A 16653-nucleotide genomic window follows, 5' to 3' on the forward strand; every position below is an offset into this window, starting at 1 on the left:
TGTGTCTGTTAGGTTGGTACAAAAGTTATTGTGGTTTTGGACTATGAATTTTAAATCATTATAACTAGGCTCAGACACATCTTTGTTAATCAAAACAGGAGCCATTATAATCAACACATTTTGGCCAATGAAGAATAAAATTGTTTATTCTCCTGGAGTGTAAAAATCCATGCTTCAGGATTCCATGAACTCTTGGAGAATATTTTCTACCTCCTGCTGATTGTGGAAGCGTTATCCCTGCAAATGTTGTTGAGATGGTTGAAGTGGTAGTTGGCTGGCAAGAGGTCAGGTGAATATGGTGGTTGAGGCAAAACTTTGTAGCCCCATTAATTTAACTGTGGAAGTGTTGGTTGTGCAGCACGCGGTTGGGCATTGTCGTGGAGAAGAATTGGGCCCTTTCTGTTGACCAGTGCCAGCTGCAGGCGTTGCAGTTTTCAGTGCATCTCATCGATTTGCTGAGCATACTTCTCAGATGTAATGATTTCACTGGGATTCAGGAAGCTGTAGTGGAGCAGACCAGCAGCAGACCACCAAACAGTGACTCTGACCCTTTTTTTGGCTTTGGGAAGTGCTTTGGAGCTTTTTGGTCCACACATTGACCCGATCATTGCTGGTTGTCATATAAAATCCACTTTGCATCACACGTCATAATCCAATTGAAAAATGGTTCACTGTTGTTGGGTAGAATAAGAGAAGACGGCACTTCAAAATGACAGTATTTTTTATTTTTGGTTAGCTTATGAGGCACCTACTTAGTGAACTTTTTCACCTTTCCAATCTGCTTCAAGTGCCCGATGACTGTAGAATGGTTGACATCCATTTCTTTGGCAACTTCTCATATAGCTGTAAGAGCATCCGCTTTGATGAAGGCTCTCAGTTGGTCGTTGTCAACTTCCGATGGCCTGTCCACTATGCTCCTCGACTTCGAGGCACTCATCTCTGCAGAACTTCTTGAACCACCACTGCACTGTATGTGTGTTAGCAGTTCCTGAGCCAAATGCACTGTTGAGATTGCAAGTTGTCTCTGCTGCTTTACTACCCATTTTGGATTCAAACAAAAAATGCTCAAATTTGCTTTTTGTCTAACATCATTTCTCTAATCTAAAATGAATAAAAAATAAACAGCAAGTAATGTCATAAGCAAAAAAACATAAAGTGAGAAATGTGCATTTAAATGATGTGTAATATAACATTTATTTAGGAATGTATCCCAGTATCAAAAGGCAAAGTTCAGCAGTGCAAAACAACAATTATTTTTGCACCAACCTAATAGTTTATTTTACTTAGCATGGTGTTTTCAGGGTTCATCCACAAGGTAATGTGTATCAGATCTTCATTCCTTCTTATGGCTGAACAATATTATTAATATATTATATGTATATATATGACAGTTTTTTATCCATTCATCTCCTGATGGGCATTTGGGCTTTTTCTACTTTTTGCTTATTGTGAATAGTACTGCTATAAACACTGTACATATATTTGAGTATCTTCTTTCAATCCTTTTGGGGGTATACCTAGGAGTGAAATTGCTGGATCATATGGTATTTCTGTGGTCATATGGAATCAAGATTGCTGGGAGAAATATCAGTAACCTCACATACACAGAAGACAGCACCCTTATGGCAGAAAGCGAAGAAGAATCAAAGAGCCTCTTGATGAAAGTGAAAGAAGAGAGTAAAAAAGCTGGCTTAAAACTCAGCATTCAAAAAATGAAGATCATGGCATCTGGTCCTATCACTGCATGGGAAATAGATGGGGAAACAGCGGAAACAGTGTCAGACTTTATTTTCTTGGGCTCCAAAATCACTGCAGATGGTGACTGCAGCCATGAAATTAAAAGACGCTTACTCCTTGGAAGGAAAGTTATGACCAACCTAGATAGCATATTGAAAAGCAGAGACATTACTTTGCCAACAAAGGTCTGTCTAGTCAAAGCTATGGTTTTTCCAGTAGTCGTGTATGGATGTGAGAATTGGACCATGAAGAAAGCTGAGTGCCAAAAAATTGATGCTTTTGAACTGTGGTGTTGGAGAAGACTCTTGAGAGTCCCTTGGACTGCAAGGAGATCAAACCAGTCAATCCTACAGAAAATCAATCCTGAATATACATTGGAAGGACTGATGCTGAAACTGAAACTCTAGTATTTTGGCCACCTGATGCGAAGAACTGGCTCATTGGAAAAGACCCTGATGCTGGGAAAGATTGAAGGCAGGAGGAGAAGGGGACACAGAGGGATGAAATGGTTGGATGACATCTCCAACTCAATGGACATGAGTTTGAGTAAACTCTGGGAGTTGGTGATAGACAGGGAAGCCTGGTTTGTTGCAGTCCATGGGGGCACAAAGAGTCAGACACAGCTGAGTGACTGAACTGAACTGAATTGATGGTATTTCTATGTTTAACTATTGAGGAATTGCCAAACTATTTTCCATAATGGCTGAACCATTTTACATCCCCACCAGCAATGTACCAGAGTCCTCATTTCTCCACATCTTCCCTAACACTTGTTATTTTTCACTTTTTATCATCACTATAGTCATCCTAAGTAGATTTGTCTATCTTATTGTAGTTTTAATTCCATTTCCCTCATGATTGATGATGTTAAGCATCTTTTCATGTGCTTGTTGGCCATTTGTAGATCTTCTTTGGAGAAAAAGATATTTTTGACAGCTGAATAATAATACTCCATTCGATGAAATATTCTCCTGTTTTGGTTAAATTTCTCTGGATTAAAGCCCTAGTGTGTGCTGTTAGGGCAGTAGTCAGTAAACTAGCCTGTGGACCAAATCTAGCTCACTACTTGTTTTTATATGGCCTGCAAGCTAAGCGTGTAGCTTACTCTGTGTCTTACTTCATTCTGCTGCTATAATAAAAATAACATAGACTAGATGGCTTATAAGGGATTCCCAGGTGGCTCAGTGGAAAAGAGTCTACCTGTTGATGCAGGAGATGCAAGTTCAATCCCTGGATTGGGAAGATCCCCCTGGAGTAGGAAAAGGCAACCGAGTCCAGAATTCTTGCCAGGGAAGTCCCATGAACAGAAGAACCTGGCAGGCTACAGGCCATGGGGTTGCAAAGAGTTGGACACGACTGAGCACGCACACACACCAAGTGGCTTATAAATAACAGTCTGTGTGTGTGTGTGTGTGTGTGTGTGTGTGTTTCCTCACAGTCTCAGGCTGGAAAGTCCAAGATCATGTGTGTGTATGTGTGTGTGTGTGTGTGTGTGTGTGTGTGTGTGTGTGTGTATGTATGTTTCCTCACAGTCTCAGAGGCTGGGAAGTCCAAGATCAAGGTGCGAACAGATTCAGTGTCTGCTGAGAGTCTGCTTCCTGGCTCATAGACTGCCTTCTTGCTGTGTCCTGACGTGGCAGAAGGGGCAGAGGAGCTCTCTGGGTCTCTTTTATAAAGGACTCAAATCTCATTCTTAAGAGCTCTACCATCAGAACTTAATCACCTCCCCAAAGTCCTGTTTTCTAACACCATCATATTGGGGGTTAGGTTTTAATATCAATACAAGAATTTTGAGGAGATACAAACATTCAGTCTGTTGCACCCTGCATTAGAAAGTCCTAATTCTTAGCTTCTCATTTTTTCACAGCCCTGATCACTGATGGCCAGAGAAGCCCTTAAGAATCAAGAGGGGTCCTTGGTTTGTTCCTGGGTTTCAGCATCCTCCAAAAAAAAAGAGTCAGTAGATACTTGTGGGGAACACTCAAAATGAACTATAGTATTCATTTTAGTTCTCATAGATGACTAAGTATTTTTTATTTCAGTAGATACTAAATTCCAAGTTTAAAGTATTATTGATAGGAACTAAATGTAAAATTTCTTTTTTTTTTTTTTTGACTGCAACAAATGTTTATTAAAGGTCCTCTGCTTGATTCCAAGTTATGGCCAATGGCTAAAATTTCTTTGGTCTATAAAACTTTGACCATGATATTCACCAACATTATTAACTTTCTCAGTAAGTAAAATAAAACTCAACTTTCTTTCCTTTGTCTGCCTCCTTCCCTCAAAACTCAATGTTAAAAGGTTACATATTCCAAAGTATTTAAGATATAATTCCAACAGAGCTCTGCAACAAGAGTTGTGCTATCTCAAGATAATCAGGTTTCACAGTTGAGGCAATTCAAAATTAACTCACTATTGCTCCCAAACTGATTAAGAACTGTTCACTGGCAACTTAGAGAATCTAAAGAAATCCAATGGAAACAAAAACATTTTGTAGATTTGCATATACATCTAAAAGTTAGATAGCGAAAATGATTCCTGAAAAGTTAAGATAGCCACAAATCTAAGGTGGTGGTTGTGGTAACCATTTAGCAATATTAGGTTTGGGTTTTTTTTCTTACACTTCTACTTAAAATGTTTCACCATTATTTTAAAACCTTTCAGTGAAAAAAAAAAAAATCGCTAGAGGTTACCAGAGAAGGCATTAAAGACAGAACAACTCTATACATGCTTCTATTTACCTGCCTTTCAGAGCCCTTAAATACCACTGTGTTAACAAGAAATCTATTTCAAACTGCAGTCTATAGACCAATTTCTATGCAATGCTATTTTTTAAAAAACTAAAAAATGTTCAACTTCAACTGCTGAAATTCACAGATATCAATTCAATAGAAATGTCTGAAGCATCTTCTGAAATCCTTTGCCCCGATACTCTTTTCTAATCCCGATGCGCCTTTCCAATCACAACAAAAGTAAAAAAAAAAAAAAAAGAAAGCAAAAGCACATGTGATATCCATCACATGTCCTTTTAGCATCAATCTCATTAAGGAGGCAGAGAACAAATTTGTTTACTTTCTTCCCTATCCGTTGACTAAACATTTTTTAAAAAATTATTTCCCAACTGGTGTCTTATAATGAAATGTGCTAGAAATGTAAACACTGGCCTTTCTGTTCAGGCTTTTATATTTCAGGAGCAGCAGGTTCACTCCTGATGTCTTTGACATCATTGGTTCTGCCCATCAAATAGAATTCTTTATTGGGAACAAGATTGACAAAATGAGCAAGGCGGTTGGACATGGCATAAAAAGCTGAAATTGCAGCTATATCCCAGGCATCTTCCTGGTTGAAGCCATGCACCTCAAGCTTTTTGAAATGGTCATCTGTTATGTCATCAGCTTGGGAAATAGCAAGTGCAAATTCCAGCATTGCCTTTTCCCGGGCAGGGAGGTCAGACTTTCTCCAGTTGATACAGACCTGGTCAGAGAGCACTGGGTTTTTCGAAAAGACCCTGTACCAGGCACTGTGGACAACCACGCTATATGAGCACCTGTTGCCCAGGCTGGTCACCAAAATGATGAGTTCCTTGTCAGCTCTGCTGAGCTGGCCTGTTTTCTTGTTACAGATGACATTGTAATAAGCAAAGAAGGCTCTGAATTCCAATGGCCGGTGAGACAACACTTGAAATACATTTGGTAAAAATCCTGTCTTCTTTTCTATCTCCTCCATGAGCTCTAAAATGTCAAAAGGCAGGTCCTTTTTGTAGGGAATGGGGTAACGGCTGATGGGTTTGGATTTTTCTTCCTGCTGCTGAAACTCATAAAGGCGCAAGTTCAGGGTCACCAGAGGCAACTTTTTCCAAAATTTATTGGTCACAAGGTGAAGAAGAGACGCCGGCTGCACGACGCCGAGACGGCAGAGAACCGACATTCCTAAATGTAAAATTTCTAAAGTATCACTTGAATTTCAGTTGTAAGTATCATTAAGAGTATCTTCCCTCAGTGAAGTTCCAGCTTTCACATTATTTATGGTAAAAATAAGAGAGTTTATTAAAATCATCTCTGAAGACTTCTTTGGCCCCAAATTCTGAAGTACTGTGATGCCAACATTAACTGTTAGGATGTCATTATGTTGCTCAGTAGCCCACTGAACTGTGGCGTCCTGTATCTCAGAACTTAATCTGAGACTGAACTGAGACTGAATCTGAGACCCTTCTGTAACTGAACTGTTTTGAAAATTTATCTTCTCACACTTTTTCTTTGACTTTTTTTTTTTCAAGTAACACTTCAGGTTGATGAGGTGTCCTGATCATACTGATTTCAGTAGATGTGCGTTTTGTTAGAAGGAGGCTGTTAACGACAGTCATTGCCATGCCTTGTGTAGGCCGTTTGAACACGTGTTGACTTAAGAAAATACCATTCAGATAAAAAAAAATCAAGTACAGAAAATTAGACTCAATAATGCTCGTCCAGTTTCTACAATGATTCTGTGCGACCCCATAGATGGCAGCCCACCGGGTTCCCCCGTCCCTGGGATTCTCCAGGCAAGAACACTGGAGTGGGTTGCCATTTCCTTCTCCAGTGCATGAAAGTGAAGTCACTCAGTCCTGTCGGACGCTTTGAGACCCCATGGACTGCAGCCCAAATGTATTTCAAGTGTTGTCTCACCGGCCATTGGAATTCAGAGCCTTCTTTGCTTATTACAATGTCATCTGTAACAAGAAAACAGGCCAGCTCAGCAGAGCTGACAAGGAACTCATCATTTTGGTGACCAGCCTGGGCAACAGGTGCTCATATAGCGTGGTTGTCCACAGTGCCTGGTACAGGGTCTTTTCATTTCCTTCTCCAACAATGAAATTACCCTAAACCAAATACACCCAGATATTAGTCTTGTTGTAGAAGCTACACTCTCTTATGTTTTGATAGGTTACTTTATAGTTAAGGGAAATTGAACATTTAAGAGCAAAGTTCAGTCCATTCCTGAAGAAAGGACTTCTCATTTTCCTACAGCTATTGCAGGATTCTGGATGAGATTTCATTAAGGTAATAGCCCCCAAGCCCTAGAGAGTGCTCTTAGTAGGAATTTGCATTTCCAGGGAATTCCCTGGCAGTCCAGTGGTTAGGACTCTGTGCTTTCATTGCTGAGAACCTGGGTACCATCCCTGATGGGGGAACTAAAATCCTGTGAGGTGCAGTCAAAAAAAATTCCCAAATGAGTCGATGCAATACTCCTGTCCCTGGAGGCCTTTTGGCTCTCAGATAAACTCAGCTACTTTGATTCTCAAATATTTACTTCTCTGATGAGCATAGAAGATTCCTGAATAAAGTCCTAGAAACCTCTAGTAGCATCAGACTAGTTGCTGTCTTTTTGCATTTTTATTGGTCTCTATGCTCTTCATTCCTTGATTGGCAGTTTTGTTAATGAAGGAAGCTCACCTTAATAATAAAATTATCAGGTTTAGATACTTGTTATTAGAAGCTATGTGCCAAATTGGGGACTTTGGCAGCCCCAAATTGGGGACTGTGTGCCAGCAAATTTGAAAAACTCTGCAGTGGCCACAGGACTGGAAAAGGTCAGTTTTCATTCCAATCCCAAAGAAAGGCAATGCCAAAGAATATTCAGACTACCGCACAATTGCGCTAATTTCACATGCTAGCAAAGTAATGCTCAAAATTCTCCAAGCTAGGCTTCAATAGTAAGTGACTGAAAACTTTCAGATGTTCAAGCTGGATTTAGAAAAAGCAGAGGAACCAGAGATCAAATTGCCAACATCCGCTGGATCATGAAAAAAGCAAGAGAGTTCCAGAAAAACATCTGCTTCATTGACTACACTAAAGCTTTCGACTGTGTGGATCACAACCAACTGTGGAAAATTCTTGAGGAGATGGGAATACCAGACCACCTGACATGCCTCCTGAAAAACCTGCATGCAGGTCAAGAAGCAACAGTTAGAACTGGACATGGAACAATGGACTGGTTCCAAACTGGGAAGGGAGTACATCAAGGCTGTATATTGTCACCCTGCTTATTTAACTTACATGCAGAGTACATCATGCTAAATGCTGGGCTGGATGAAGCAGAGCTGGAATCAAGATTGCCAGGAGAAATATCAATAACCTCAGGTATGCAGATAACACCACCCTTATGGCAGAAAGCGAAGAAGAGCTAAAGAGCCCTCGGTGAAGGTGAAAGAGGAGAGTGAAAAACTGGCTTAAAACTCAACATTCAGAAAGTGAAGATCATGGCGTCCAGTCCCATCACTTCATGGCAAAAGAATGAGTAAACAATGGAAACAGTGAGAGACTTTATTTTTTTGAGCTTCAAAATCACTGCAGGTGGTGATGCATTCATGAAATTAAAAGATATTTGCTCCTTGAAGGAAAAGCTACGACAGACCTAGACAGCATATTAAGAAGCAGAGACCTTACTTTGCCAACAAAGGTCCGTCTAGTCAAAGCTATGGTTTTTCCAGTAGTCATGTATGGATGTGAGAGTTGGACCATAAAGAAGGCTGAGCATTGAAGAATCGATACTTTTGAACTGTGGTGTTGGAGAAAACTCTTGAGAGTCCCTTGGACTGCAGAGAGATCAAACTGGTCAATTCTAAAGGAATTCAGTCCTGAATATTCATTGGTAGGACTGATGCTGAAGCTGAAGCTCCATTACTTTGGCCACCTGATGCAAAGAGCTGACTCATTAGAAAAGACCCTGATGCTGGGACAGATTGAAGGCGGAAGGAGAAGGGGACGACAGAGGATGAGATGGCTGGATGGCAACACTGACTCAAGGGACGTGAGTTTGAGCAAGGTCTGGGAGGTGGTGAAGGACAGGGAGGCCTGGCGTGCTGCAGTCCATGGGGTTGCAGAGTCAGACATGACTGAGCAACTGAACAACAACAAATCCCAGTCATTAAGGCTAAGAGGGTTTGTTGCTCACACTACATAACTCATTCTGAGGCTGTTATAGAGCCATACCGGCTATTGTTACTTTTTTTTTTTAAAAACTTATTTTGGGATATTGCCAATCAACAATGTTGTGATAGTTTTAGGTGGGCAACGAAGGGACTCGGCCATACCTATACCATACATGTATCTGTTCTCCCCCAAACTCCCCTCCCATCCAGGCTGACGTATAACATTGAGCGCAGTTCCCTGGGCTACGCAGTGGGACCTTGTTGGTTATCCACTGAGCTACTGTTACTTTAAACATGCCTATCTGTGATGTGCTCTTGTTCATTGTTTGAACCTATCAGTAGGATAAAGTTTTTAATAAATGACAGTTGTCTACTGAAAAAAAGAGGATTTGTTGTTGTTCTTCAGTCTACCTCCCCATAAGAGGTCTGTAGTTGTTTTATAGTCTTAAGCCTTGTTTTATAGTCTTTCCCTTTGTCACCGATTCAGTGGACATGAACTTGGGCAAACTCCGGGAGATGGTGAGGGAGAGGGAGGCCTGGCCTGCTGCAGTCCATGGGGTCGCAAAGGGTTGGACACAACTTGGCACCTGAACAACAACAACAGCCTTTGTCATTATCAGGAATTCCTGCTCTGCTTTCAGAAGAGGGCTGCAGTTAGGTCTATTCATATTCCAAAATCTTGTTTTAGTATTTTCTATTACTACATGCCCTGACCTCCTTATTCTGATGTGGAGTTGAAGTGTTTAGAGAATGATCATACTTACATATTACTCATTCTGTATCCTTTGATCAGCTTTTTAAAATTCTGATGCCTAGGTTGCACTCTGTACCAATTAAATCAGAATGTATGGGGGTAGAAGCCCTAGATCACATTTTTTTTTTTTTTTAAGATCCCCAGGTGATTCCAGTTTGCAGCAAGATTTAGAAACCATTGGCTTTAGTAATCATTTAGTGTAGAGGTTCTTTCAGTCATCTCTTTATTACTCAGGATTAATTAGATGACCATATAACTGCATTTCAGTTACTTGAAAAAAAGATGTTCTATAAATTAAGATATAACTGTAGTCATTATCCCTGTTATTTAGACTGTAAAGAAGCCATTTTTGTGGTAAAATATATATAACATAAAATTTACCTTTTTAACTGTTTTTAAGTGTACAATTCAGGGGTGTTAAGTACATTCACATTATGTACCACCACCACCACCACCATCCATCTCCAGAACTTTTCTTGTCTTCCCAAACTGAAACCATATCCATTACATCCTTCCCTGCAGCCCCTGGCAACCACCATTCTACTTTTATTTCTATGAATTTGACTACTTCATATGAGTAGAATTGTACAATATTTGTCCTTTTGTGACTATTTCATGTTGCAGATCATTCATGTTGAAGACTCATTCATGTAGCATGTGTCATAATTTCCTTCCTTTTTAAGGCTAAATAATACTCCTTTGCATATATCTACCACACTTATTTTCCCATTCATCCATCGATGGACTCCTGGATTACTTTCACCTTTTGGCTATTGTAAATAATGCTGCCATGATCATAGATATACAAGAAGCCCATTTTAAGTGATAAATTGATGTCTGTTCTTCTGCAAGATGCTTATCTGGATAAATTGCATGTTCTTAATGCAGGAGACCTGGGTTCGATCCCTGGGTTGGGAAAATCCCCTGGAGAAAGGAAAGGCTACCCACTCCAGTATTCTGGCCTGGAGAATTCCATGGAATGTAAAGTCCATGGGGTCGCAAAGAGTCGGACACAACCGAGCAACTTGCACTTACACTTTCTTTTTTTTTTTTTTTTATACTTTCTTTTTTTAACTAATTTTTTTTTTTTTTTTTGGCTGCAAGGCACAGCATGCAGGATCTTAGTTCCCCAACCAGGGATCGAACTGATGCCCCCTGCAGTGGAAGCATGGAGCTCTTAACCACCAGATTGCCAGTGAATTTCGAAATTGCTTGTTCTTCATGGATAGGTTGTACTCCTTTTCACCAGATGAGCTAGTACTTTTCTTTAGTAATTGATCTTCCTTTTACAAAAGAGGGCAAAAATTAAGTACTGTTCCAAATGCTCTCTAGATTTTCTCAAAGGTGGTGGTAGAATTATTGTCTCTCATCTCTCCTGCTCAGGCTGTTGATCAGTCCCACAGAAGTTGTGTTTTACAAATATCGTAACAGAAGTCTCTGTATGTCTAGTAGGAAATTAAGGATTCATTCTGTGTAGTTTAGTTTAACTCCAGAATGCTACTAGGACAAAATTGTAAGCTTAAAAATCAACCTTAAAAAGGCTCCCAGGTCATGTTATTCTGAGTGAGAGAGTGAGTGAGTGAAAGTCACTCAGTCTTGTCCGACTCTTTGCGACTCCATGGACTACAGTCCATGGAATTCTCCAGGTCAGAATACTGGAGTGGGTAGTCTTTCCTTTCTCCTGGGGATCTTCCCAAACCAGGGATGGAACCCAGGTTTCCCTCATTGCAGGTGGATTCTTTACCAGCTGAGCCACAAGGGAAGCCATGCTATTCTACAAGTTGTAAACTAATTAGATTGAATGTAGAAGCCACGTTTGTTCAGTTGCTTAGTCTTGTCCAACTCTTTGTGACCCCATGGACTGTAGCCCGCCAGGCTCCTCTGTCCATGGGATTCTCCAGGCATGAGTACTGGAGTGGGTTGCTATTCGTTTTTTCAAGGGATCTTCCTGACCCAGGGGTGGAACCCATGTCTTCTGCTGCTCCTGCATTGGCAGGCGGCTTTTTTTTTTTTTACCACTGAGCCGCCTGAGAAGCCTGGAAGTCACATTAGTTACTGAGGCTGTTTAACTCTGTTTCTATACATAGCCTTAGTTTTTTTTTGTTATAGAACCTAGTACCTGAGCTGAGAGCTCACTTTTTTACTTCTTCCCATTCTTAATGAACCCACTTTTTGTCTCTTGACCTCCTTGAAGGTTATTTTTTTTACCGACAGTTCAGATAGACACTTTTATAAGCAAATCAGCTGCATTAGTCAATAGGTGGAAATTTTATGGAGGCAATCAACTTTGGAAAGGTAGTGTTTACTTAATTTAACATTGTTTTTCTTAAGGCATTACTTCATAATCCTGGAACCTATTTTTATAACATTGAAGAAATGAATTTTCATATGTGTGTTTATTGTACTTCGATCTTTTTGACACTTTTTCTTAATTTTATACTTATAATAAAAGTCAGCTGAAATGAAAAAAGGCTTAGTGACATCACTAAAAGGAGAGACATTTTAAACTTTGTTAGTCTCTTTGGGTTAATGACTGAGCTGCATCTGTGCTTTAGAGGTACAGAAATGCCCTAAAAATTGAGAATCTGATGAGATAATGTAATTTTAGAGCCCATTCTACAGGTGAAACATGGCAGCTTATTCTTCTTGTTGAAAGCCTTGTCTATCAAACTCTACAGTTTGAGAAACAGCATAAACAAACCTTTTTTTTCTTTCTAGATCTTCATCTGCTGGTGGATGTTGCCTGCAAGCAGGAACACTTTCCAAATGAGGAAGAATTAAAAGAGTGAGGAACGGGTGAAACTGTGACGTTGTGCACTAGCTGTAGCTGGAGGCAGGCCAGCCTGCGCGTGACACACTGTTGGGATTGTTTTCAGTTCTGTTAAGGAAAAAAAAAGTATTTTTGTTTTGTTAATTGAGAATTTTGTTAATTGAGAATTGGAATTTGATATTTACTACAGCTGTTCCGTTCAGATTGTTCACCTTGACAAACTACACAACATCTAGCCGTCTTTTGTTTGTTTGTTTGCTGCCCAGATCCCTTTCAAATGAAAAGTCCTGGCCTTCTGTTACAGTCAAGAAGCACCTAAAAACAGCTGCGTGTACGGTGCCGGAGAGCAGTCTGTGTGGGTGTGCTGATTTGTCGTCTTGCCACTTCCAACAGTAGTCAGTGCAGCTCCACTGGGGAGTGCAGTCTATCTGTTTCAAATCGCAGTGTGATCCTTTTAGAGAAGAGTGTGAGAAGCAAAGGCATGTGAGGTCACCAAGATCACAGGTCTAAATGGGTCAGGAATTCCAGGGAAGAAACTCTGGGGAAGAGTTAATTTTCTAAATGATTAACCAGGAAATGCTCTCACTTCCTCACCCAGCGTTCTGTTTCAAGAGCAGGGCATCCGGACTTGGACCATCCATCACACTTAACAGCCCCTTATTCTTTTCTATTAATGGGAACTTTCTTCTATTTTCATATCTTTCTTTAATTTTAATGATACAGTATCATAAATGGTAAGGTTTTGTTAATGTATCACTTGTTTAATATATCTTCTAAAGAAAAGTATTTTAACTTGTTTAATATAATTGTATTTATAAATGCTGGTAGATTTCAAGTTTTAAAGCTTTATATTTTTATTAATATTGTGAGTAGAAAGATAAAGGATGCCTGTGTAATATTTTTATTTTTAAAGGGGAATGTACAATGTGTGAGCAAAACCATTAAGAGATTTAACACAGTGTTTATACTTACATTCAGTAAGTATAAATTCTCAGCTGTAAAAGATACTGTGTGCAAATTTTGGGACTAACTGATTAGTAGTTACCTAACAGAAGCTATACCTTTAACAGTTTATGTATGGTTTAAGCTTCTGAGAGAAGTTTGGATAGTGGGATAGACTTAACATTTTTATCTCATCCCCTCTTTAGGATCCTAAATTCGAATAGTAGAATTGTGGAACTGGTTTTTAGGAGAGGTATCTTGGATATCCAGTTTCTGTGGTTGATTCCTCACTTGCTCATCCAATGACAGCAAGAAGCTTTCTGATTTTAAAGTTTTCAGTTGACTAGAACTTTCTTACTGGATTCTGCCTCAGTTTTCCTTATAAGCACTGCAGAAACAAAAGGGAAGCCTAGGAATATGAAACTAGTGAGAAAGGAAAGGCACGTAGTGATATGTGACATAAATACTCTTTCAGCCATGGTGGGTGTAACAATACATTTTTTAAATTGCATTGTGCCTTCCCATTGATGTCAAACCCTGGAAGTATTACAGAGATAGTAGTATTTTAGAAAAGGATGAACTCTGTTTTGGTCTGCAGTGACTCACTTTAGATATGAAAATAGGTTCTGAAAAGTGACCTCTTTGGTCTATCTGATTAGACTAGTCCATGTCGATGTGATGAACATTTATTTATCTTTATCAGCAAGGTTTAAAAGATGAATGGATTATCAAGACTCCTACATCTTTTGGTCAGACTCTGTATTTTGGTAGAGTATGTGAAGAGGAGACCCAGTTTCTAAATGAAGGAACTTTGCCTTTTCTCTGTCATGTTGAAAAAGCTGATAAGTAAAATATCGTGATATTCCTTCCCTTAGCTATGCCTTTCTTGGCTTCATATATGTTGAAAGAGATAATATCTTTAGAGGAACATGTGTCAAGCAGGAACCTTGACATGGATTTGGTTTCAGTTGTTTTTGAGTCTTAATTAATGAAATGCCTTTATCAGCTTTCCAAACTGTTTTTTTATATATTGATACAACAGATCGGGGAGCTGGATCTCCTGCCATACTCACATGCCTGCTACTCATCAGCTAAAGCTATCATTACTGTCTTGGAAAAGTGGCAAAAGATAACATAAAATCTTTGTGTAAATTAGTCAGTAGGGTCTGATACAGGCTGACAAGGTTCCTGACTAGCACCTCAGTATTTCAGCACCTTATACACAAAAAATTTCAATCAGTCAACAATAAAGTGAGTGTTTCAACTAGACTTGTTGTCTTGCTTGTTTTTACTGTTGAATTGGTGATCAATAGAAACCTCATTCATTACGACTAGTAATCATATTAGTAAAGTTCAAAAGGAAATACGCTCTGTTTTTCAAAGAATCCGACTTAAAAAGTCCTGAGTTTTCTTCATTCACACTTGAATAGAGGTTGAATCATTAAAATGCCATTGAGGATAAGGACGGTTCTTAGACATGCTTTTAGAAACCTAGGTTTGGGGAAAGAACCAATGTCTTCAGTAACTTTAGTCAGTGGAGATGTGAAGGTAGGTCCTGAAGGGTGATCTGTCTCCTGTGGAAGGTTGGTGGTAGGTGTCAATGTGGGCACTTCATTACCACAGTGATGCCATCTTTATGGAAGTTAAAACTGCTCAGGGATGACTCCAAAACTTTGAAGCCAGAGAATAATTTATCTTGTTTATCAATTCTGCTGACTTTTCTTGTCAATACTGTGTATTTAATAAGCACAATATATCAGTGAACTAAGCCCTATAGAGCTGTTTGGTTTGATCCTGAGTAACTCGAGGTACCCAGCCTCATGATACCTATTATCATCGTTCTCAGATCTCAGGGTTTCCTCAAGAGAGAGCAACCACATCTGTATTTTTTTCCTTTCAACTAAGTATCCATACTAAGCCTTTTAGGTTGGGTATCTTAATTCCTTTGCAGGTTTCAAGCAGGAATAGGCGAGACAAAAACAATCAGTAGGTTACTGTTTGTTTAAAGTTTAAAGATGTTTTTGCATATATCAGATATGTAATAAAATATATTTAAAATTTTTTGTTATACTTTATATGGAATACATAAAAACATAAAACCATAGCAGACTTTTAAAAAATTATCTCCAGAAGAATTAGATCTATTTCTATTCTTTAGGAAAGGAGCTATAAAAGGTCTATATTTGTATTATGTTCTTATGGTCCAACCAGTAAAGAAAAAGTGCTAAATTAAGAATTTACTTTAGAATTTATCTCTCAGCTCTAGGTGTTATTAGGCCTAAAATGCCAAAACTATACCAATAAACTCTCTTTAAAAATTTATTAAATTTTTAATTGAAATATAATTGAATTACAATGTGTTAGTTTCAGTGTGCAACAAAGTGACTCAGATACATATATATATATATATACACACACATTTTTTTTCAGATTCTTTTCTATTATAGTTTATTCCAAGATACCGAAAATAGTTCCCTGTACTATATAATAGGTCTTTGTTATATAGTAGTTTGTACCTGCTAAGCCCAACCTCCTAATTTACTCCCCTCCACCACTTTCCCCTTTGGTAACCGTAAGTTTGTTTTCCATGTCTGTGAGTCTCTTTCTGTTTTGCAAATAAGTTCATTTGTGTCATATTGTAGATTCCAGATATAAGTGATATCATATGATATTTGTCTTTGGCTTGCTTCACTTAATATGATAATCTCTAGGTCCATCTATGTTGCTGTAAATGGCATTATTTCATTCTTTTTTAATGGCTGAGTAATATTCCATTGTATAAATGTACCACATCTTTATCCATTTATCTGTTGATGGACATTTAGGTTGCTTCCATGTCTTGGCTATTGTAAATGGTGCTGCTGTGAACACTGGGGTAAATGTATCTTTTCAAATTAGACTGTAAACCCTCTTTAGGGATAAAATTCTCAAGGTGACTAGGTCACTCATACCTTTTGCCTTCAGAGGCATTATGTCATTTAATCTTGACAACAAAGCTACAATGCAGTTATTATTCTCCACATTTTACAGGTGATCAATTTGCACAATTCTTTTGTGCACGTTAGAAATTGTTTTAAATTTTATGTGCTTCTTGCCACAATTTAAAATGTACTTTTTAACCACAATAAGCATGTAGCATAAATCTTAACCTTTTTTAAGTGTACTGTTAATCATATTCACATCATTGTTCATTTGTACAGTTTGGAAAGATTATTGGCATCAGGTTAAAAATAAAATGTCTGGCCACAGTCAAATACAATCTGGTCATTTTGAAAATTCAAATTTTAGAAACATACATCAGAAACCTTTGCATTCTTTCTAAAGATAATGTTACTAGAAGGGTTATGGTTCACAAATGTGGTAAAAGTTACTTGTTGCTATTGTTGTTGCTAAGTCGCTTCAGTCGTGTCCGACTCTGTGCGACCCCATAGACGGCAGCCCACCAGGCTCCCCCGTCCCTGGGATTCTCCAGGCAAGAACACTGGAGTGGGTTGCCATTTCCTTCTCCAATGCATGAGTGAAAAGTGAAAGCGAAGTCGC

The 16653-nt window shown here is 38.9% G+C and overlaps 1 protein-coding gene across 5 annotated transcripts in view; it reads left to right on the plus strand.

Moving 5' to 3' along the window:
- The window catches only part of HSF5 (heat shock transcription factor 5), a 54304-nt gene extending 39922 nt beyond the window's left edge, over positions 1-14382 (plus strand). For 2 of the 5 annotated variants that reach the window (XM_025281217.3, XM_025281219.3), the window contains one exon: positions 12120-14382. Coding sequence is in view for 2 of the 5 variants with exons in the window: in XM_025281219.3 (XP_025137004.1) it covers positions 12120-12190 (71 nt within the window). In the remaining 3 variants the exon portion in view is untranslated. Of the gene's footprint in view, positions 1-3604; positions 3991-12119 lie in introns of those variants that run through there. The other 3 variants (XM_044939631.2, XM_044939632.2, XR_006549691.2) reach the window with 2 other exon arrangements.
- The last annotated feature ends 2271 nt before the right edge of the window (positions 14383-16653 follow it).

This window comes from Bubalus bubalis, chromosome 3 (assembly GCF_019923935.1).
Source record: "Bubalus bubalis isolate 160015118507 breed Murrah chromosome 3, NDDB_SH_1, whole genome shotgun sequence".
NCBI lineage: Eukaryota > Metazoa > Chordata > Mammalia > Artiodactyla > Bovidae > Bubalus > Bubalus bubalis.